Below are 16,568 nucleotides of genomic sequence, written 5' to 3' on the forward strand. Positions count from 1 at the left end.
ATATTTGCAAATATGAAAATGGATTGTCTCTACTAATGCCATGTCTTAGTAGGAAGCACCTAGTTTCACATTACCAGGAGCTGTGGGAAACATCATTGAGTATTTAATTGCTCAGATGGTAGTCAGCCAGGTTCTGATCGCCTCCTTTGAAACAATGCTGTCACTTTATTGCTTATTAATGCTTCCACCAGATTTGGAGTGAGAGAGGCCTTCAGGTGAGACACCCGCCAAGGATTCTCTCCCTGATGGGCTATTGTGCCCACCCAGCATGTGTGGTATGTGTTTGATCCCCTAAAATGGACAATACAGTCTGGGATTATACACATGCCAAACCCAAAAAAGAGGGGACTTGGATTGGGACCAAGGGTTTCAAAACAGGACTTCAGATGAAAAAGTTCTGGAGATGAATAGTGGTGATGGTTGCACAACAATGTGAATATACTTAATGCCGCTGAACTGTGCACTAAAAAATGGTTAACGTGGTGGAGCTGGCCCGGTGGTGCAGTGGTTGAGTTCACACACTCTGCTTTGGCAGCCTGGGGCTTGTGGGTTCAGATCCCAGGCGTGGACCAACACACAGCTTATCAAGCCGTGCTGTGGCAGGCATCCCATGTATAAAGTGGAGGAAGATGGGCACGGATATTAGCCCAGGGCTAGGCTTCCTCAGCAAAAAGAGGAGGATTGGTAACAGATGTTAGCTCAGGGCTAATCTTCCTCACCAAAAAACAAAAAAAAAGGTTAACATGGTAAATTTTATGTTGTGCGTATTTTACCACAATAAAAAAGGCAGGATTTCAGCCTTATGTGTAAAGTTTTATGTTTTTCACAATGAGAAGGTATTGTGCATTGAGAAGGTATAATGAAGAATGCATTTTAGTGCATTGGTGTATAATTAAAAATAATTTTAAGAACTACATGTTAAGAAAGACTGACATTAGAGTTAGAACATAAAATCATCTCATATTGCAGTTGGGCTGTGTAAAGGCATCTTAGAAAAGAAATGCTATCAGTTCATCAAAACTTGACTGCAACTTGATGAAAGGTGTGTTCGTTTACCTAGGAAAGAGTCTATTAAACAGGGGATTGATTGGCCTTGTGGTCATCAACAATGTAAAGATGCCCAGGCAAACTGAGAAGATGCCACCCAAACATTGCCCATCTCTGATTTTCTTGGCTTGGCATCTCTACAGTGGATGAAGGCTCCTCAGGCTTCGGGAGGTGTGAGTGACTTCTTGATGTCCACTATTTTGAATCCTGAAAATGTCCATGCTCAATAATAGTAATATTAATAAGGATAACTAATATGTACTGAGCACTTAACTGTGTGTCAGACACTGCTTTTAGTGTGTTGCATGTAATAACTCCTTTATAAAACTCTGAGGTGTGTATATTATCTCTAATATACAGATGGGGAAACCAAGGAACAGAGAGTTTAATTAACTTGCCAAAGGTCACACAGCTAATAAGGGATAGAAGCTGGGTCTCATCCCTGGTACTCTGATTCCACATCCTGTGCTCTTGACCATGGCCCCATGTAAACCACCTTCTAATAGCTGGGCTGTCCGTGTAGTTGATCTACAAAGAGAGAGTGCATGGGTGGCTCTGCCACAGCAGGAGTGAAGGCTAAACCAGCTTCAAGACATTGATACCTGCAGAGTGTGAAAAAACTTTTGAGCCAATATTTCAAATTTTGGAGATGTTATATAAATACCTAGCTTTTCTTCCTTTGCAAAATGTGAAGATCTGCCATTCTGAGCCCGCATTTCCACAAGACAACATCTAGCTAGAGGTGAGACTAGCATGAGCTCCCCATTTCTCTGCAGTCTCCTTGACACCAAGGCTGCGAGCCAGTGGCCACATAGTGCACATGAGGTGGAGAAATGATTCCCTACTACCCTGCTCTATCAAAGGAGAGGAAGTCAGATTTGTACTTAGCCCACGTGACTTTGTTACCTGTCTGGGCTACAGAAACATCTGGACTGCTCCACTGTTGACTTTCCCTTTGTAAATGAATAAATTGGCATTTTGGACTCTTCCTTTTAGTTTCTGTGAGGTTGGACAATGTAGGGCCATCCCCTGGAGCTGGATTTGCTTTGAGTGTGCTGACGAAACCCGTTTGTAAGCCTGCAAAGTTGAGAGTAGGATGTGAATTCACCAAGGCGAAGCCCGCTGGATGAAGATTCTTGTCTGCTACCTGCCGCCTTCTCACATTACCCCACATCTCAAACCCTTAACATCTGAAGGTTTATGGTTAAGAGCAGTCGAGCTGCAGTTAATCTGAACACTAGTGGATGGTGAGGACAGGGGGACCACTTACCCACAGAGCCAGCCCACAGGTCACTTAAACAGAGGGGAGTGGCAGGGGGTTGTGCTAGAAGGAGATGCCCAAGGTTCTATTTCTGACCAAACATGTGTGTCCTGAGGCAACTCACTTCACCTCATGAGCCTCAGTTTCCTCATCTGACAGAGGAGGAGCTCAGTCCAGTGCTGTCTCAGGCCCCTGTGGTGCTCAAGTTCTTGGGTACTTTGGCAAAATGAAAATTATGCAAGGATGTATCTAAATAACAACAGCAAAAAGCCAAATGATATATTGTGTTGCAAAAGAAAGCCATACACTCTGTATAATTCCATTTATATCATATTAAAAAATTGGCAAAGATCATCAACATGATAGAAGTCAGAGTAGTGTTTACCTTTGGAGGGGTGAATTGACTGGGGGGTGCTATAAGGCAGCCTTCCAGCGTGCTAGAAATGTTCCATATCGTTCTTAGAGTCAATACAATAGTAAAAATTAATTTGCCTGTTTTTGAGCTTACTGGCTAATGCATAAAATGTTATCCAGAAGAAAAGGAAGGGGGGGCGAATAGAAGGAGGAAGGAAGAAAAGGAAAGAGAGAGAGAGAGAGAGACACACACACACACACACACATTGAGACACTGAGAGACTGAGAGATTGAGAGAGAGATTGAAATCATTTTGTGCCCTATTGTTCCTGTCAGCGGCATTCCCCGAAGTGTCTTTCTGAAATGTTAGAATGTTAGGCTCTCCACTGTCACCATCATTAGAGATTCTCCTCAGCAAGGGTGTGGGAAAAGCCAGGTTATACAAAAAAAGCAGGTACTTTATTATGGAACTTCTCAAAGACTTTAATGGGCATGGTAGACCCTCAGGAAGGCCATTGCAAGCAGCATTTCCTACACTTATTTGACCACAGAACTTTTTTTGTCTCAAAATATCTCTCAGGACTGCTCCCCTTCAGGGATCCACTTTGGAGAACTCTATTTAGAACATGTGCAACAGCTGCTAGTATTTTCCCTGTAACTCTTGACCGTGTGCCAGGGTGGCCGATTAAATATAAGAAGACCCTGAATCAGTAAATCATTCCTTTCAGTGTCTTTCGATCCTATTGTTAGAGTATTTTAAAGCAGCTTTATTGGAAACAAAGAATACAGTTGCAGAAATTTCTAGAAAGGCCAATTCTCAGAAACGTCATTCTTCTGGAGAGAAACATGTCAGTTGTCACAGCCTACCCCCAGGGGAAAGTGTGTCCCACCAGCACTCTAACACCACATTCACTCTGACCATATGGAAATTGAATTAATGCCCAATTTTGTAAGTACGGTCATCTCAGATTAACAGTGGACTGTTTTCTCTCTTTCTGGGACAGGGTGAAAAATGTCAGTACTCACTTCTCCAAGAGGAAAGGTAGAAGTGGTGCACTGCCGAAGAACAGAATCGCAGGATATTTATTGTATCAAAAACCTCATTAGAAAATTTACCCAGAAGCTGTTTGGGAGGCTTAATATCATCTATCTTCTGTAAGTACATAGCTAAGTAAGCTCAAGAATGTTGATCAGTCTTATCGCATGCCAGGAAGGGACCCCACGCCCCGGTCCTTACGGGGCTTATGGCGAAGGAATGGGCAGCAAGAGAATCTGCCCTACTGAGCAGGAGATCTCTGGGAACCACCGATCTCCAAGCCCCCTCACAGCATGCAGATTGAAAGGGTTTCTCATGGGTTTTGGATTCAGGCAAACTTGGGTTCAGATCTCAACTGTCCCACCCACTAGTAGAGTCACTTGGGGCAAGTTAATAATATTAGCTACTAGTTTTGAGAATGTTTCTGTCATGCTCTGTGCTTTGCCAGCATCATCTTGTTTAACTCTGAAGTAGCCACTGGCATATCCACTTTACAGGTGAGAATATGGAGGTCTGCCCAAGGTCGAGCAGTGAGTAAGTGACAAAGCCTGGATTTGCTCTTAACCACTGCTGTTTCAGTGTTCTTCTAAACTTCAAAATATGCAGAGATTTTTTTCTTAAAAGATCTTTTTTCTTACTGTTTTGTTCTTTTGGACACCAGAATATAAATATCCTATAATCTGTTCCTCATTATTTTGATTGGAAACGTTAAGAGATAGCTCAGTATTTTGGATTTCATCAAGTTTCATATTAAATACAATTGTAATATTTAAACTAAAGTTAGTCCAAGACATAAAAATTTGTAGTTTCTGATCACCACACTGATAAATGTATTGTAAATTAGCACAATTTTGCTGGAGAGCAGTAGGGCAATATGTATAAAATGCTTTAAAAATATGTATGTCAATGAAATGATTTCAGTTTTTGGCATCGTGGTGGATTAAACACCTTAATGTTGTCCTCTGGTTGGAAGCATGTTAACACACACACACACACACACACACACACACACACACACAAACACACAAACACAAAAGTCAAGGACTGTGCAGAGAACATTATCAAAATGAAATCAGAAACTTCAGAACAACAGGAACCAACGCTGCTTTCTCCTTGAGGAATTTTGCTATATTCTAGAAACCTCGTGCTTCTGTTTTGACAGCTCTGTAAAGATCAGAAGATAAATACTCCCTCCACCTAAGGAGGGAAGTAGTAGATCCCTTTGTATCAAACTTGGTTGTTTATTGTAAGGATGAATGAGACATAAACCCACTGCATAAAAGTGGACTGTAAGGAAACTAGACTATTTCAACCTCAGGATGGAATGAAGGGGGATAAAGTCTCCCCCAAGAATTCATAAGCACATGTTGATTTGAGGTCCATGTTAATTATCTGTGTGGTCCCCAAAAACTTCAGAACTTCCCAAATAATGAATATATTTTTAGACAAACAAAAACTGAATTAGTTTACCAATAGACTGAATAAAGGAAATAAAGTGAAGAATTTGATTAAAAGTGGTCTAGGGTTAGTAGTCCAGGAGACTGGCTGAAAAAAGTAGAAATCACATCTGAAGGGATGGAGCTTCGACTGAGACTTCAAATCACAAAGTTCCAAGGAACATGAGCTCACAGTCGAAAATCACAAATATACAAGGAATCATGCCCCGTTAGTGAGAACCACCAACAGAAAATATACAGCAGAATCAGACTTTCAAAGACTTCAGATATTAAGTTGGTCAAAGGATATAAAATAACTATGCTTACTATGTCTAAAGTGAAAGACCATAAAATTGAATAATGAGATTTGGAAAAAAAGTCAAATAGATCATCTAGAAATGAAAATATAGTTAAAATTAAAAGCTCAGTGGACAAATTAAATGTCATATTAGACACAGTTGAAGACAGAAGTAGTGAACTGGAGGATCAATACCAATAAATTATCCAGAATTCAGCACAAAGAGACAGAGACAAAAAATAAGAATGGAACATTAAACAGTTAGATCTAATTAGACTTCTGGAAGGAGAAAATGGGAAGTGGAAGATTCAATATTTGAAGAGATAGTGGCTGAGAACTTTACAGAATTGTTGAAAAGCACCAATTCTTAAATCCGGAAAACTCAATGAATCCTAAACAGGGTAAGTACACAGAGAAATCCGTAACTAAGCACATCATAATGAAGTACCAAAACTAAAGAGAAGATCTGAAAAATAACCACAGAGAAAGGACAAATTACCTGCAAACAACTAAAGATTAGGCTAATAATGATTTCTCACTAGCAAAAATGGTAGCCAGAAGATAGTGGAATATCTTCAATATGGGAGAGAAAATATTATCAAACTAGGATTGTATACCCAGTGAAACAATTTTTCAGTACCTAGGGGAAGATGAATGCATTTTCAGACAAGCAAAAACTGAGTTAGTTTGCCAATAGATTTTGAGTAAAGGAAATCCCTCAGAATATACTCTAGGCAGAAGGAAGACTATCTCAGCTGGAAAGCCCAGGATACAAGAAGGAAAGTAAACAAAAATATCCACAAATATGTGGGTAAATCTAAGAAAAAAATCTAATTTGTGTAAAACACTGACATTAATAATGACTAATCTAATATAAATATTAAATAAACAGTAAGTTATAAGGTGTAAATAATAAGTTAGATAAAATACAGGTCAAAAATAGCAGGTAAATTGGGAGGCACATGATTAGAATGAAAGTTTTCTTAAGGTTTTATTCAGGAAGAGAGTGTGGTTAGTATTCAAAGGTGCTCCCCCTTCCTCCCATGAACCACACATCCTCCATTTATGTCCTTGTGTAGTCCTTTCTCACACTGAATCAGAGCTGGCCCTGTGTACCCAATGGAAATCAGCAGAAATGATACTCTGTGACTTCATGTCTAGATCATAAGAAGTCTTGCAGCTTCATTGGGTCTCTTGGAATGATCTCTCAGAATCCAGATGTCATACTGTTAAATGCTCAAGTCACATGGCCGTATGCAGGTGCTTTATTTGACAGTCTTGGCTGAGCTCCCAGCCAACAACCAGCATCAACTGCTAGCTGTGTGAGTGGAGCCATTTTAGACATTGAATATTCAGATGACTCCAGCCACAGCCAACATTTGACTGCCATCACATGAGAGACCCCAAGCAAAACTGCTCAGTCACACCCAGTCAACCCACAGAACCATGAGAGAGAATAACAAATTGTTGTTTTAAGCCACTAAGCTTTGGGGTGGTTTGTTACACATCAACTGATAACTGGAACAGAAGGTAAAGACTTTGCTAGAAATATATGTTCACATGGCTAGGATAATCATTAAAAGGATAGGCATAGAGATTATAACTTCTCTACAGGGAGAAATGGAACAAGAAATTTAAAACAAACCTTAAAAGAAGGCAAGAAAGGAGGAAGAAAAAAGAAACAGAAAACATAGGACATATTAAAATCACATAATAGGAAGATAGAAAAAAATTCAACTATATCAGTAATCACAATAAATGTATTTGGACAGAATTCTTCAGTTAAAAGATGAAGATGGGCAGATTGGCTAAAAACAGAACAAAACAAAAAGCAGCAGTCATATTTTATATATAAGAGACACACCTAAGATATAAAGTCACAGGAAGATTTAAAGTCGAAGTATTGGGGAAAAAAAGATGCCAGCCAAAATCTCATCCGAAAAAAAAAGGCTAGTGTTGCTATATAAATGGCAGGCAAAATATACTTTAGGGTGAAGAACATTACTGCAGATAAAGAGGGTCATTATGTAGTAATAAAAGTTTAGTGCTTGAGGGAAGTATGACAGCTTTAAACTTGTATGCTCCTAATGATGCAGTCATAAAATATATAGAGCAAAAATCAATAGAACCAAAGTGAAATAGACATACCACCATCATAATGGGAGATTTTAATATACCTCTCTTAATAAATGGAAGATTAAGCAAACTAAAAATCAGTTAAGATATAAAAAATTTCAACAAGAACACAAAGAACTTGATCTAACGGATGTATGTAGAATATTGTACTTAATATTAGGAAATACATAATCTTGTCAAATATACATGGAAACATGTATAAAAATTGACTTCCTCTTAGGCCATAAAGCAGGCTCAACAAATTTCAGTGGTTAGTATCATACATAACACATTCTTTGACCACACTGCAGTGGAGTTAGAAATTGATAACAAAAAGGTAATTAAGAAATGGCCATATATTTGAAAAATTTCAATTGCTATTATAAGTAATCATGGGTCAATAAAAATTGGACTAAATTGAGTTGAATGAAAATAAAAATATATAATAGATAACCTATTTGTATTTGTAAATATAAATACATACTATATATAAAATAAAATTAACTTTGTGTAATGCAGCTAAAGCAAGTGTGGGCGTTTATTACATTGGAGACTCTCATGCCTCCCTGTATTCTCCATGCTTCTGTGTTCTTCCCTCTGCTCTAGTCCCTACCTTTTAAATGTGGCCTGGTCCTGTGACTTATCCAATAGAATGTGTTGGAAGTGGTGCTGTGCCGGTCCCAGGCCCAAGTCTTAAGATGGCCTGGCAGCAGTGTTGGCACAAGAGTGAGGTGTGCGAGGCATCCAAGGTACTCATTCCCAGGTGCTGATCTTGCAACAGCCTGAGAGCAAGCACCTCCTCCAATTTTGAATCCTGGGCATCTCTCCTACCTCACCCTAATCCTGGCCCTGCCTGGCAACATTTGATTTTGTGCTCTGGGGAGCTTTGCACCACCAGGTAGAAAGTCTGGCTACTCTGCTGGAGAGGCCACGTGGAAAAACCACATGGAGAGGCCATATCACAAGGGATAATTGGGAATCCCAGCCCACGGCAAGAAGCAAGGCCCCAAGTCAACTGTTGCAGCAGCCCCGGGCCATTTGAACCACCCTCACTGAGGCACGAGGCGTGTGAGTGAAGAAACTGTCTTGGAGGTTCCAGCCCTGAAGATACCCCTGCTGAACCCTGACTGAATTTCTAACCCATAGAATCATGAGCAAATAAAACAGGAGGGGCACCCACTAGATTTGGAATCATTTGGTATGCAGAAATAGATGAACAAAGCAGCAAGTCTTAGAGGAAACTTATAACGTTAAATTCTTACAGTAGAAGAGAAGAAAGGCCTAAAATTAATGTTCTGAGTTTACCTCTAAGTTAGAAAAAGAACAGTAGAATCAACTCAAAGAAAACAGAATGAAGAAAATAAGAAATGAGAGCAAATATTAATGAAATAGAAAATAAACATCCAGTAAAGGATTAACAAAGCCTAAAGTTGGTTCTTTAAAAGGGCTGAAATAGGGTAAGCTGCTGACAAGTTTAATCAAGAAAAAAAGAAAGACTGTTAAATTAAAAAAATATATATATATCTAACATCGATGACAGAAACTCCTAGGTTCCAAATTCATTTATCCAGCTTCTTGGTGGGTGTCACCCCTTAGATACCTAGTAGGCACTTCACACCTTGCATGATCATCACCTGCCTCCAAACTACTCTGCCCACACTTTTCCCATCTCAGTAACTCCAGCAACTCCATCCTTCCACTTGCTGGGACCAAAACCCTTGTTGTCTTCTTTGCTCTTTCTCTTACATCTCACACCAGCAAAGGCTGTCAGCTCCACCTTCAGACGATATCCAGAACCTGGCCTCGTCTCTCCACCTCACTTCTCCCCCCAGGTCCAAGGCACCAGCATTCTCACTTGAGGATTACAACAGCCCCTAACTGTCTGCTTCCACCTTGGCATCACCCTTGCACATTCCCCCTCCTGCCCCACCAAATTATTCGCTGGATAATAGCCGGCGTGACACTATTCAAACCAGTTGGATCCTCTCATGCTTCTCAAACTCTGCGCTAATTTGCCATCTCCCTGCCATGATCTGGTGCAGGGCCCACCCTTTTCCTTCCTGACCTCATCTCCCTCAAGCTACACTGCCTTCCTTTATTTTTCCTGGAACACCCTGGGCACGTCTGTGCCTTATCTTACAGTTACTTCCTCTCCATCGCAGCTCAGGTGCTACCTTCTGGAAACACACCTGCACACACGTGCAAGGCACGTCCTCTCGCTCTTATTTTTCTCCTAGCACTTGCCACCACTTGACATTCTGTGCATTTTAGTTTTTTAAAAAAATTGTCTGCCTCCATCCACTAGAGTCAGCTCTGTGAGGGCAGGGATTTTTGCTTGTATCCTGCTGTATCCCCAGAGCCTGGAACAGTGCTTACTGAGCGCTAGGTACGTGTTCAATAAGTTTGTTGCTGTAATGCTTGAATCCACTACTAGCCGTGGGACTGTGTATAAGTCACTTAACCTCCCTCAGCCTTGGCTTCCTCATCTGTGAAAGGGAAAGTTTTATCTAATTTACAGGATGAGTGGGATGGTGAAAATAATTGTTACATACAGTGCAGTGCCTAGTTCTTAAGAGGTGCTGGTAGAAGTTTTCCCCTTCCCTCTGGTTCTGCCTGGGGATGCAGGGACTAGGGCTGGATAGAGGCAAGCTTTTCTATTATTCTCCTTCCCTTCCCTTCTCAGCACTGGGCAGCCATAGAATGAGGCACTGCCTTATGAGTGCATGGAATTCTCTTCCATATATATCATTAAAGAAAACATGTGCAAAGGGAGGCGTGGTTGCCTCTGAGATGGGGAAGCAAGTGGCAGGGGGCCAAGAGCTTGGGGAGCCTTCCACTGTATACCTCTATGAGTTTTTTGAATCTTTACCACGTGAATAAACTTCCTTATGTAAATAAATTGTAAGCCTGCAGCTTGTTAGAAAGTGTGTACGTCTGACTTGCCCCTCCTGGGGTGAAGTGTGTCACAGTCGGCCTGAGCAGGAGGGCAAATGATTGGGCCGTCCATGTGATCGCCAGTGATCCATGTGATCAACCACCAAGGGCCCATCCTTTTATGGGGCATTCGGAACATGGAATGTGGGGTTGGGGCTGCCGTTACAACTGGGGCCTTTCTACAGGTTTTTTTTTCAAAAAGCCTCCACAAATCTAATTTCTCAAATCCTATACACTTTCACATACTAATTACCTGTAAGTTTTTGACAGTCAGTTGTTTCTGAAGGTGAGCTTCATACCCCTGCTGGGTCTTGGTGTGGCTGTAAGGGTGCCTCGAATCCACGTGTCTCGTGGATTTCTGGATTTTCTGAATTGTCAGATATGAAAAGCGTAACTTACATCATGTGGGAGGGGAGTAGTGAGCGTTTTTTTTAATGTTAAAATGGGATCCCGATAACTGAAAAGGTTGCAACCTGCCTTAGAAGCCTGCGTGTTTTCAGAAGTAAAAGTAAATTTACATTTTCATTAATGTCCCAGAACTCCCAAACAGCTGCTATCCAGCCCGTGTGGTCTTTCATTTTCCATATCAAGTCACTCCCATCCACTTGCCAGGCTATCCTCAAGGCTTAGAGACCCAATTTTTTTATAGGCATTTCTAAAACTGGTGGTTTCTTTTCTAGTTTCTTCAGTTTCATTTTATTGACTCTGGCTCGGTTACATAGATACAGGAATGAATAAAACTGATCTCACCTAAAAACTCTGCTAAATTTTAGGGAAGAAGATGAGCAGATTGGGTATAGCAGATAAGTGAGGAAAAGGCCAAGAGAATCAGCCTTGTCAAGTGCATATGTCACAGAGTGGTGGGGGTGAGTATGGAAACCACGACGGGCTGCGCGTGGTGGGCGTAAAGGAAATTCATGCCGCCCAACAAAGCGGAAAAGGGGGACACTGTTCACTGAGAGTCCCATCAAGTATAGTTAAATAAAATGAGTTTTGGCTGAACTTGGAAAATTTCCTAAACCAATTGAATAAATGAGACATTACTCTAATGAAAAGAACTCTGATTTCTATTACTAGGTAATATCTTTGAGTGTTAATGTATTTTGTGTGAAAGAGATACATGTGTATGTGTATGTATGCATGTGTGTGTGTGCGCGCACATGTATATATATATATTTTTATTTGGCTTATTCCAAAGAATAATTTTAAATTCAGATTTTAAAAACACACCTCTCCCTCTACCTTTTTTCTTCTCTTCCCTCTTTGCCCCCACCATGATTTTCATCTGTCCTGTAGAGGACCTAATGGCTAAGAGGTGATAAGAAGTGGAAATGATACATACAAAAGGATTATGCTACAAAAGTTGCTTTTTGCAGTGAGCCATTTGGAAATTGCAATGCATTTTCCCATTGAAACAAAGTTATTCATGGCTGGCTTCCCAGGCCAACCCACAAAAGCCTATTTAATCTATAATGTCTGTGCGGTATAGTATTGTGCTAATTGTACTATAGAACCCAACCACCATCCTAGGTTCCCATGGATAAATGCATTTCAAGTTCAAATTGAGATTCCGGGAACATGTTTCCCTTGCTTCCCTGAGGGGATGGCAGCTGCCCCGTCCCAGCTCTTGCCCACTTCCTCCTCCACCACTATCGTCATTGCTGGCATGCGCAAGGTCCTGTGCCCTGGCTGTTTTCTCATCTGAATTAGAGTGAAGACTCTCATGGTGAGGTTGTAGGTTGTGGCTCTGGGAGCCTGAGGCAGAGGAGCCCAGAGGACCAGGAGCTAGAGGGAGCCTCTACAGGAGTAGAATGAGGAGCAGGGCTTCAGTGACTCAGATGGGAGAGGTTAGGGGACTGCATCCTCCTGCTAATGAGTCCTCTGTGTGGATACTGTATTCTTGGGACCTGAGGGCAGTCTGCTGCCTCCTTTCCCTGATAGCCAGTGCCGGGGCAGGGCTCTTAGGCCAGGTGCACCCCTGGTGGAGTCCCCCGTGGCTGAGGAGTGTGACTTCCTATGAGAGGGGCGGTGGCTGTAGGCACTCAGGTTGACATCCCTAGCACAATATTTCCCAAAGATGCCTTACCTCTAGTGATACCCAAGGTGATTTGACTTGATACATGCACGACTGATTTTTGTTTTAAATGTTATATCTTTATTTTTATAATTACCTTCGATTTATAGCAGGGGATACTGGTTTTCCATTTTTGATACGGATGTAAATTTCCTATTGAAATAGACTTTTAAGCTAAAAGTGAACTGCTTTAAAGAAAAAAATTAAGTACAGGAAGTACATATGTGTGAGACACTGCTCTTTGGTGAACAGCTATGGTAAAAGGATTCTGCTGTCAAGGGGAAAAAAGCAAGCTATAAACAGTGTGGGGTGTGTGATTCCATTTTACAAAACACACAAAATATATATCAATGTATAACCACCCTCCAAAAAAAAGGTAAGTCTGGTGAGATAGACCCAAAATATTGACAGTGGTTGATTATCTATGGGAGGTGCTATTAAGGGTGATTTTTTGAATTATTTATTTTCTCTTATTGCTTGTATTTTCTATTTGTGACTGCACTGACAATGCATTACTTTTGTGTTAAAAATATAACTGGAAAGCATATATAACTTTCTCTCTATTCTCCCCATTGTCTCTTTTCCTCCTCCTTCAGTTATATGCTATCTTCTCTCTTAGTCTCTTTAATAAAGAATATGGGTAACTTCTGCCTTCTTTGTTTTCTGAAGGAATGTTTAAATCTTTTTTGCTCCAACTTAAGATACCAGTAGATTTCACTCAGCTGAAAAAGTGAAAACTGCATTTCGATTTATATACAAATGGTTCTCCGTGTGGTAAACTATATGCTATCATAGCTCTTGCTGTCATGATGGGCCACGTGACAGGGTAGCAGTTGGGAGAGACCATCAAGATGTCCCTTTGGGACAGCCACCAGAATAAGAGTTGGAAGATCTGCTTCTCCCTCATCTTTATTAACTTGCTGGGTTGCCTTTGCTTAAGCAAGACCCCTCAGGGTCTCATTTCTGCATCAGGATCTGGTGATATCTTGGATGCTCAGATTCCATAAGAATCAATTAGACCGTAGGCATGGGCTCAGGGTTTGGAGAAATTGGTTAGGAATGCTGACAGAGGTGGAGCTAAACACTCAGCATTGCTGCTGCACGTAGGTGACCAACTCTTCCCAGTTTGTCCAGGACTTTTCTGGTTTTACCACTGGAAGTCCCATGTCCTGGGCGTGTTCTCAGTCCTGGGCACACAGGGACAGTTGGCCACCCTAACTGTATGTGTTGAAGCTGACACAGTGGAATGAACATGAAGAGGGCAGGGAAAACTGCAGTCAAACGATTTTCCCAGCCAATCTCCAAGGGAAGGGTACTGGACACTTCCTATCATAAATATAACGCCTTTCTAATGAAATGTAATCTTCAATAGTAATTTAGTTGATAGCACCAGATGTCCTGAAAGATCTCCTCCCAAAGTTGCTGCCACAACCTCTTCCAAAGGTTATCGTACCTTATGCAGTGGCCCTCAGCTTCGGTAGCTAAAGGAGGGAGAAAATGACGTCTCATCTCACTTTTAGTAATCTTACTCACGTGTGCAACTTTAATCATTTCCACAGGGAAAAGGCCAACCTTGCCATTACCCTCTACAATGACAAGGAGGATATCATGGCCCAGGCCACCTTCCTGGACTATCCCAACTGGAATGTCGCCAAGCAAGATGACTGGGTGTCCGTGTTCCGGGAGCTCGACAGTGAAATCCCGTGCACAGTAAGCAATCGCGCACAATGTGTATTAGAAGAGCCTTAATTTTGAGGGGAAGTGCTATGTTTGCATATTTGTCTTTTCAGTTTTTAGACTGAGCAGTTCAAAACTCACAACAGAAAGTATATGACATCATGACAGAAATGACGTTGGGTGGTGAGTTAGGAGGAGAGGTGAGTCTGAGAGCAGGAGGCCAGAGGGGATGGGAAAGCGAAGGTGATAGCCAGATCAGTCAGCTGCTGGCAAGGCCCGGGTCGTGATCTGCTGATGAGGACTGGGAGGGAGCAAGGGATCAGTGGGAGTGTCAGAACGGGTACTTCCCAGGTATGCACACCATGCTTCGAGCCTCAGTGTCTGAAGTCTTTGATGTGCTAGGAGGGCACCTGCCATTTATGCATTTGCTGCTATGATAATGGCAACAGAGCCTCGGAGTCATGTCACACTCTATAATTTTCAAAGTGCCGTTGTGGACTCTGGCTCATTTGACATACTCTAGCTGCGAGCGCACGACAACCTAATGGGAGCCAGGTCAGCAGTTCACGGGGAGTTGGGCCTTGGTAGCAGGTGCCAAGTCTGACCTTTCCCTGCCCTCAGCCTGCCAGAGCCAGGCCAGTGCCTGGCCCCGGTTTCTGTGGAGAACCAGAGGCCGAGACTGTGGGCAGCATGCTTGCCTGTCAGTGGAATTCACAGCTGTCCCCAGAGCTCCGGGGAATGCCAACTGCATGAATGAGTGAGTTCACCCCCACATCTGCATGTGTGCGCTTATGTACACGTGCACACGGACACCCCAGCACATTGTCCAGCACTTATTTAGCTAGAAGTTGCCTTCCTCTTGTCCTCTGTGTTCTCCTCTACCTCACCACCTTGTACACCCAGTTACCATTGTCAGGAAAATTATCTCAAACTTGGAAATAGGCCAGAAAGATGCTTTCAGTCCAATGCTGGTGGCTTTGATTGACTTTCTATCGACTAGGCTGTTTTACAGTTCTGTAGGAACGGTGATTAACTTGTAAATTTTTGTCCATTTGAGATTAAATAATTGCTGTCTGGTGGAAGAGATAACCTCAAAGGTAGTGGTTTATGGCCCAGTAGGACATTAACTCTTTTGTATCTAGCCCAGCAATCTTATTCGAACATTCCCTCGTTAAATTGCCTGAAGTAGCCAGCTCCTTCAGTGCAATGAATCGTTTTTATATGTGTTCATTTTATATTTGCGTTAAGGTAATGATTTTACCTTTTTGAAAATTATAAATTTACATCTTTATTTATAAACTGTTTCCCCTTTTGTTCCTTTTCTTCTTCTCTTAAGATTGTTTTTTTCTAAACTACTCCCTACAACAGTATAGAGCGCGGCTGTCCAGTATGGTAGTCACCAGCCGTATGTAGCTATTGAGCACTTGAAATGTGACTAGTCTGAATTGAGATGTGTGTAAGTATAAAATATGCACCGGATTTCAAATACTTAGTAGGAATAAAAGAGTGTAAAATATCTCATTAACACTTTTTGTATTGATTACTTCTTAAAATGATAATTTGAATATATTAGGTTAAATAAAATATATTAAAAAATTATTTTACCTGATTTTTTTTTACTCTTTTTTTAGTGTCTACTAGAAAATTTAAAATTACATATGTGGCTCAAATTATTTTTCTATTAGATAGCATTGGTATAGAGCCTTAAGGCTTAATGTATTACCTATCCCAAGGGTATTTGCAACTGAAGTAATGATTTTTATCTTAAAGCTAAAGAATAAATCTTGAATTATAATATTTTTGATGGAAGAGAGAATTTGGGAGATAAATCAGCCAAGTAATAAACCATGTACTCCTAAGACTAGTCCTGTTCAGAATGTAAAACAGATGTTAAGTGAGGTTGTTGTGGGATTGGGTGACTTAATACATGGAAAGTGCTTCCATTGGTGTCGTTGCTGTTGTCATTCTTACCTGGACTTTGGGATTTGTGTTGTTTGCCTTTTGGGAGTTTTCAAGCTCGTGAACCAAGTTCATGATTCTTCTCTTGCCCTTTTATACCTGATATACACTCTTTCTGAGTGTTCCTAAGGCTCGTGCCATCCAACGGGAGGGGAAACCAAGGCACGTGGATGTGCAGGTGGTAACCCAAAGCCATCTATAAAATTGCTCAGAAAACGAGAAACACAGACACCCTCCTATCGACCTGATCTAGGTGCAGGCACTACCCTCACCAATCAACCACCTCACATTTGCATTATCTCCAGAATTTAAAGATTTCCCCCTAAACACAGGGGTACTGAGTTGAGCAGACTGATCTGTGGATGTATAGAACAACT

At 41.4% G+C, this 16,568-nt stretch overlaps 1 protein-coding gene across 1 annotated transcript in view; it reads left to right on the forward strand.

Annotated features, from left to right (window-relative positions):
• The first annotated feature begins 3,670 nt into the window (after nt 1–3,670).
• CFAP61 (cilia and flagella associated protein 61) overlaps nt 3,671–16,568 on the forward strand; it is a 292,142-nt gene continuing 279,244 nt past the window's right edge. Inside the window, exons 1-2 of the mRNA XM_004433707.3 lie at nt 3,671–3,817; nt 14,115–14,265. Coding sequence (XP_004433764.1) covers nt 3,675–3,817; nt 14,115–14,265 — 294 coding nt within the window. The 5' untranslated portion in view covers nt 3,671–3,674. The remainder of the gene's footprint in view (nt 3,818–14,114; nt 14,266–16,568) is intronic.

Source organism: Ceratotherium simum, chromosome 21 (assembly GCF_057802395.1).
Source record: "Ceratotherium simum simum isolate JZ-2026a chromosome 21, ASM5780239v1, whole genome shotgun sequence".
Lineage (NCBI taxonomy): Eukaryota > Metazoa > Chordata > Mammalia > Perissodactyla > Rhinocerotidae > Ceratotherium > Ceratotherium simum.